The sequence below is a fragment of the Tachysurus vachellii genome, chromosome 6 (assembly GCF_030014155.1).
Source record: "Tachysurus vachellii isolate PV-2020 chromosome 6, HZAU_Pvac_v1, whole genome shotgun sequence".
Taxonomy (NCBI): Eukaryota; Metazoa; Chordata; class Actinopteri; order Siluriformes; family Bagridae; genus Tachysurus; species Tachysurus vachellii.
In genome coordinates, this window is record NC_083465.1 from 1,442,239 (window position 1) to 1,449,738 (window position 7,500).

Consider the following 7,500-nt stretch of genomic DNA (forward strand, 5'->3'; position numbering starts at 1 on the left):
TCCTTTCAGGTGTGCTGGGCTTCCGGTTACGTAGAGTTGCGTGTGATTGGTGTGGAGAACAGGAACGGCGAGCTGGCGAGCGGCGGGTGCTGCGGCGGAGAGAGGGGCACGGGGCAGGGCCAGGGCTGCGGCGCTGTCGAGTGCAACACGTATTTCAGGGCGTGCCTGAAGGAGTACCAGGTAGAGGTCATGACCTCGGGCCCTTGCACGTACGGAACAGCGAGCTCTGCTGTCGTCGGGGGCAACACGGTTCGGCTCGATGGATTCGGTAATAACCGGAACAAAGGCAATAATGTTGGGACTTTAATCATTCCGTTCCAGTTCGCCTGGCCAGTAAGTCTGTCTGTCATCTATCTATCTATCTATCTATCTATCTATCTATCTATCTATCTATTTATCTGAACACATGTCAGTTAGGGTTACTGCACTACTGATGTGATGTAAACGTTCAGCAGTGTGTCTTGTCCTCAAGTACTCAGGTTTTGTCGTCGCGGCTTTAACTCGACCGTACATTTTGAGAGCATCTGAGATTGAATTCGGGGGGCACGGTGGCTTAGTGGTTAGCACGTTCGCCTCACACCTCCAGGGTTGGGGTTCGATTCCCACCTCCACCTTGTGTGTGTGGAGTTTGCATGTTCTCCCCGTGCCTTGGGGGTTTCCTCCGGGTACTCCGGTTTCCTCCCCCGGTCCAAAGACATGCATGGTAGGTTGATTGGCATCTCTGGAAAATTGTCCGTAGTGTGTGATTGTGTGAGTGAATGAGAGTGTGTGTGTGCCCTGCGATGGGTTGGCACTCCGTCCAGGGTGTATCCTGCCTTGATGCCTGATGACGCCTGAGATAGGCACAGGCTCCCCGTGACCCGAGGTAGTTCGGATAAGCGGTAGAAGATGAGTGAGTGAGTGAGTGAGAGTGAATTCAGCTGACGTTGAAGCTGTAACTGATCATGTGTCGATGTTCAGTAATTCTAGCTTTCCTTAGCTATCGACTAAATCACTAACTGTTCAAATCGCCACCTGAAAAGCCCTTAACGCATGTTCCGCGCTCATCAATCACACACCACGATCACTCGTTTTAGAATATCAGTGAAATTGATCAGAATTGACCTTTTGACCTTTGATGATCAATTCTGTAGTTGGGAAAAGTTACCAAAATTGACAGAAGTGTGAGGAAAACGGCATTTAATTTAGTGTAAGTTAGTCGGTGTAGAATACTGATTGGTTTAGATAACTGCGAGAGATCTTATTAAGTGATGTTATGGCATTTGAGGTCATTTATAATTCTATGTATTTATTTGAAGAGGAATTATATTTAGATTTATTTTTAGCTTTGAGCTCAGCCCTAACAGGCGCACACAACCTCGATAAAGATCACGATACGAGGCGAGCAGACGAGCTCAGACGTTTGTTTGGCACGAAAGCACTGATCCTCTCGCACGCTTTCGCTATCCTGTTGTTCTTCTCAATCATCAGCTTTCATTTTCAGAGCTTAAATTCACTCGACACCATCGCTGCTTCCCTGAAAAGGGGATGTTCTGGAGGAAGACTGGCGGATGATCGCGGAGGACGATACGAGTTTTATGAACGGATTTACATCAGGACTCGTTCTGTTAAACTCCGAACGATCCCACGTGGAATTACGGCCGAGTCTTCGGCTGCACTTAAACTTTCCTCCAGTCGGTGGCGCATAAGTTTGTGTCTGACAGAAAACTTGTGGAGTGATGATGTGGTGAAATATTAAATAGTGAAGCTTCACTAAAGTAACTCATCAGTTCTCGATCGCGATCGTCGTGATCGATACGAGTCGCGGTAACACGATCATTCGGAGGGAAAATGTATTGTCAGTCAGATAGGTCGGAATCTTTATTGTCGTGCTTGTGTCACGTGTGTTAACTAGTATAACTATCCACACTATTAGCTAACACAAGGCTAGTAAGCGGCACAGGCGAGTTTTTAGCTAAGATGATTACAGCATACGGAACTTTCCGTATTTACGGAACCTTTTGGCGCCGCGTTTAAACACTCGCCTTTAAAATGAAAGAAAAAAAATCGGGTAGAAAATGCGGACCGTAGAATGAAACGGTGTTTATTTTCCTCAGGATAAGATGTAACGTGACAGCGAGAGACTATTAATGTAGAAATGTAAAGAACGTCTGATCAACGCTTAAGTTACTTTAGTTTACTTTACCGAATAGCGGCACTGAACATTTCCTTGATGTTTCCTGAAATCATTGGACAGCTGCCCTCCTGATGACAGAACAGAGACTGCAACTCCAAAACCACCTGGCATTGATCTGTGTGTGTGTGTGTGTGTGTGTGTGTGTGTGTGTGTGTGAGAGAGAGAGAGAGAGAGATCTATTAGATGTGGAGCAGACTGCAGATCGGACACACACACTTACATACACACACATACACACACACACACACACACAGATACACACACATACACACACATACACACATACATACCCACATACACACACATACACACACATCAGCGTTGGTTTAATAATTCTTTAAACTCTTTATTTTTCAGGTTATACCGTTTAATCATTTTATCCTGTTTTGAATACTTTGAATGTTAATTGAATATTAATTTGAATGCCCCGCCCACGAACGAATTTAAAATGTGACGAAGAAAAAAAAAATGAAGGCGGTTTGATTTTCCTGCTCTTGGTTTCAGGAATTTGATCCAACACTCATTACTTTTGTGCTGTTTTTCGATTGTGGTACAAAAAAAAAAAACCTGTTGGTGCGAGTCCCTGAAACACAAGTGAGTTTGTACACCTGAGAAGTTTGTACACCTGAGAAGATTCCATTCTGTTCCACTTCACTTTAGCTGGAGATGTTTTCTCATGCGACGTCAGACACGGAGGTCAAACAGAGACGAAGCTGTTGTATGCTAGCTTATGGTTCTTAACCCCCCCCCCCCCCCCCCCCGACTCTGATTGGTCAGAAGGTGTTAGATCATTTTCTGTAGCAGCAGCATCCGTTTATTCACAGCTCTTTATTAACACGCTCGGCACATTATGGTTCCTATAGCGACAAGATAAAACGTACGGTCCACGATATGCTGTTGCTTTCTGTAAGGAGGCGTTTATTTATTTAACGTGTAGGGAAGGAGTCTCCAGCGTCAGAGCCGTCGGACATGCCTTCTCCCTGACTTCCTGTTTGTAAAGAGAATATCGTGTCACGGCTCTCGAGTCAACTTCTGTAACGTGGTATTGTTTAGCTGCTTGGTCTGTGTTTACATATTACGGTAACACACACACACACACACACACACACACCAGTGCTCACAGAGACCTTGAGAACCTGACCTCTGTCTGTCTCTCTTTCTTTCTCTCTTCATCTTCCTCTCTTTCTCTCTATCACACACAAACACACACACACACACACACACACACACACACACACACACACACACACACCATTGCTCACAGAGACCTTGAGAACCTGACCTCTGTTTGTCTCTCTTTCTTTCTCTCTTCATCTTTCTCTCTTTCTGTCTATCACACACACACACACACACACACACACACACACACACCATTGCTCACAGAGACCTTGAGAACCTGACCTCTGTCTGTCTCTCTTTCTTTCTCTCTTCATCTTTCTCTCTTTCTCTCTATCACTCACACACACACACACACACAAACACACACACACACACACACACACACACACACACACACACACACACACTGTTTCTCACTGATCATCTGGTTCATCTGAGCTAATCAGTCACCAAAGCGTGGGAAGCAGCTTATTCTCATATTCACACTGTTATGATTCACACACACACACACACGCACACACACACACAGTGTTTGTATTTGGGTCTGCATGTGCCTACATGTGTGTGTGTGTGTTTACTTGCTTGATATGGCTCAGCGAGAACCTAAACGTGGTCTCAGGACAACGTTATTTTAAAAATGTGTGTGAGAACTGTGTGTATTGACCTTTTTTTTCCTCTCTCTCTTTCCCCCCAGCGAGCTTACACACTGATCCTGGAGGCACGGGACAACAGCACCATCACTGCTGACAGTAAGTCTCTCACACACACACACACACACACACACAAACTGTTTTATTTTTCTCACACAACAGCAGCTTGACAGTGATTTCAGTCATTTAGTCAGATGAAGATAATCATCTTTAAGTCTAACGGCTTTATTACACTTTTATAAACTAATACTCTTAGGACTTTATGCTTTTGTTTGTTCCTTGGGTTCATGAAATGTGTGTGTGTGTGTGTGTGTACATTAACCTGGTGAGAGTATCGTCTCGTTAAGCTATTAATTACAGTTGGCTGCCCTTATTTTCCACTAGTGTGTGTGTTTGTGAAAGCATGGACAGCTGCAATGTTACTGGATGCCATACATACACCCACACACAGACACACACACACACACACACACACACACACACACACACACACACACGTTTACCCAGTCGAATGCTTGCATAGTCGACCCAAGGCTTTGACATGAGCTAGTTATGTTATTAAATGGAGAAATGAGCGTGTTCTCCATGGTGTGTGTGTGTGTGTGTGTGTGTGTTATTCCTTTTACAGCACAGCAGCTTTCACCAGCAGTCTCTTTATTCATTAACGAGTGCCACATTCAAATTTCTATTCTTTTATAGTTTACGCTTAATAACGTGGAACCTCCACAAACCCGACTGACACAAAATGAGAGTTAATATGAAGTGTCAGAGCTGCTGTTATAGAAAAAAAAACACCTTCTGGTGTAATCAGTGTTTCTCGGTTCCTCGCTGGTCAGAAGGGGAAGAAGGTGTTGAACGTTTCACTGTTACACCGTGTGCTGAGAATTTCACTGCAGCTTCACTCCTTTTACCTGTCGATCGTGACCACTCCCATTTATGTGTGTGTGTGTGTGTGTGTGCGTGCATGCATGCGTGTGTTGAGGAGATTAGCGGGCCTGAAAATACATGTACACACACACACACACACACACTCTTTCAGAAATACACCCATGCCCCCCTCTCCCCCTCCTTCTTACTCTCCCCGGTAACAAGCTGTAATTGTCTGCTTCACTTTAGACACCCGTAATGATTGGTCTGTATTTTTATAACTAATTGCTTGGATAACGAATTAGGCGACGAGTGTAACGTCCCTTTCAGTTCCAGTGCAGATAAAGAGTGAGAAAAGGAAGGCAAAGAGGCGATGACACGCTTGATGGGAAACAGCACACTAACTCCTTTTTTTAGGCTGAAATTAGGACAGTGTGCCAAAGTGTTTTGTTCTATTTCTTAAATCCTGTGACCATGTAGGGAGAAAGTGAGAAAGTGTGTGTGTGTGTGTGTGTGTGTGTGTGTGTGTGTGTGTGTGAGAGAGAGAGAGAGACGGCGTGTAAACCAGGGAGTAAATCTGGACGGGACGTCTGTGTGAGCGCACACATCTTTTCTCTTCAGCCTATAAGTGTGTGTTAGGTGTGTGTTGAATACACACACGTCTACACAGAGCATTAGAGATATTCACTCGTTCCGTGATCACATGATTATTTATTCTACAGAATTAGTTTCACAGTTTGTAATATTATTTCATGTCTTTTCAAAGAATAAAGCAGAAAATCAGCAGGTGTTTGGGTTAAAAGCCTCGGACTCTCAGTTCAGTCACAGATATTCGTGTAACTTACACTCGTTACACTCAGAGTGTCTGCACACATTTCAGTGACTGATTCAGTCAGTGATTGTTTGCAGACTTTTTTGCTCTTTTGGTCGCGGCCAAGACGGTGCCGGAGTGGCAGAAAACAGGAAGCGTCAATGGAAGTTTTATTAACCCGAAATATTACAAAGGTCACAGCCGCTTGGAAGGGGGGTGGGGGGAGACGACGGAGAGAGAGACGAGAGAAGAGAGAGAGAGAGATGAGAGAGAGAGAGACGAGAGAGGGGGAGAGACAACAGAGAGAGAGGGAGATGAGAGAGAGAGAGACGAGAGAGGGGGAGAGACAACAGAGAGAGAGGGAGATGAGGGAGAGGTGACAGAGAAAGAGAGAGAGAAAGATGACAGAAAGAGAGAGATGGAGAAGAGAGAGAAGACAGAGAGAGAGACAACACAGAGAGAGACGAGAGAGGGAGAAGAGAGGTAGATGAGAGAGAGAGAGAGACAGAGAGAGACAACAGAGAGAGAGAGGTAGATGAGTGAGAGAGAGAGGTAGATGAGAGAGGGAGACGACAGAGAGATAGACGACAGATAGAGAGACGAGAGAGAGGAGAAGAGAGGTAGATGAGAGAGAGAGAGACAACAGAGAGAGAGAGAGAGAGGTAGATGAGAGAGAGAGACAGAGAGAGACAACAGAGAGAGAGAGGTAGATGAGAGAGGGAGACGACAGAGAGATAGACGACAGATAGAGAGACGAGAGAGAGAGGAGAAGAGAGGTAGATGAGAGAGAGAGAGACAACAGAGAGAGAGAGAGAGAGAGAGAGAGGTAGATAAGAGAGAGAGGTAGATGAGAGAGAGAGACAGAGAGAGACAACAGAGAGAGAGAGGTAGATGAGTGAGGGAGACGACAGAGAGATAGACGACAGATAGAGAGACGAGAGAGGAGAAGAGAGGTAGATGAGAGAGAGAGACAACAGAGAGAGAGACAGAGAGAGAGAGAGGTAGATGAGAGAGAGAGAGAGAGAGGTAGATAAGAGAGAGAGAGGTAGATGAGAGAGAGACAACAGAGAGAGAGACAGAGAGAGAGGTAGATGAGAGAGGGAGACGACAGAGAGAGAGAGAGAGAGGTAGATGAGAGGTGGGGGAGATGAGAGAGAGAGAGAGGTAGATGTGGGAGACGACAGAGAGAGAGATGACAGAGAGAGTTTCCCCTGGTCGCCCTTCCGCATCAATTCCCCCGTATTATTTCCTCTCTGGCTCCTGGACAGTCTGAGACTTGCGAGACTTCTGCTTCCTGAGAGATAGACGACAGAAAGAGAGAGTTTCAGAGGTTTGAGAAAAGCAGGAAAGGGCACAGACCACCAGCGTTATCGAGCTCCCGCAGCCTGCCGCCTGGGGTTTTCCTCCGTTTCTCCCCCGAGTCGCCCTGCGCAGTCTCTCAGCGAAGCCGTAAACGCCCGGCAGCTCTGGACCGGAGAATTCCTCCTCTTCCTAGAGACCCGTGTTGTTGTGGAAGGGTGTAGCGCTGGCCTGCGTCCAGTCATACAAATATTCACAACAACACAACGAGCAGGGGCTTAAGAGAGGATTTACACAGCAGCCTCACAGGGGGAATGTACACCAAACACCACCAGCACAGTGCACGTGATTCACTCTGCTAGCTAAGAAACAACACACCCTGTGCCACGCCGCTGCCGGAAAATAATCAGTGTGTGACGGTGTGACGAAGACAAGTGACTCTTACTGTCCTGTCCAGGAAAGCCAGCGGTTTATTCCTCTTACACCGCACCACTGTCAGAGCTGCTGTTCACCTTCTGACCAATCAGAAGCCAGATTTCAGTGTGAACTGATATTTTTACCTGCAAGTCAAAGACAAA

The 7,500-nt window shown here is 46.0% G+C and overlaps 1 protein-coding gene across 2 annotated transcripts in view; it reads left to right on the forward strand.

Moving 5' to 3' along the window:
- Positions 1-7,500, forward strand: part of jag2a (jagged canonical Notch ligand 2a) — a 23,925-nt gene that overhangs the window by 860 nt on the left and 15,565 nt on the right. For both annotated transcript variants that reach the window (XM_060871679.1, XM_060871680.1), the window contains exons 2-3: positions 10-333; positions 3,990-4,044. In XM_060871679.1, coding sequence (XP_060727662.1) covers positions 10-333; positions 3,990-4,044 — 379 coding nt within the window. The remainder of the gene's footprint in view (positions 1-9; positions 334-3,989; positions 4,045-7,500) is intronic.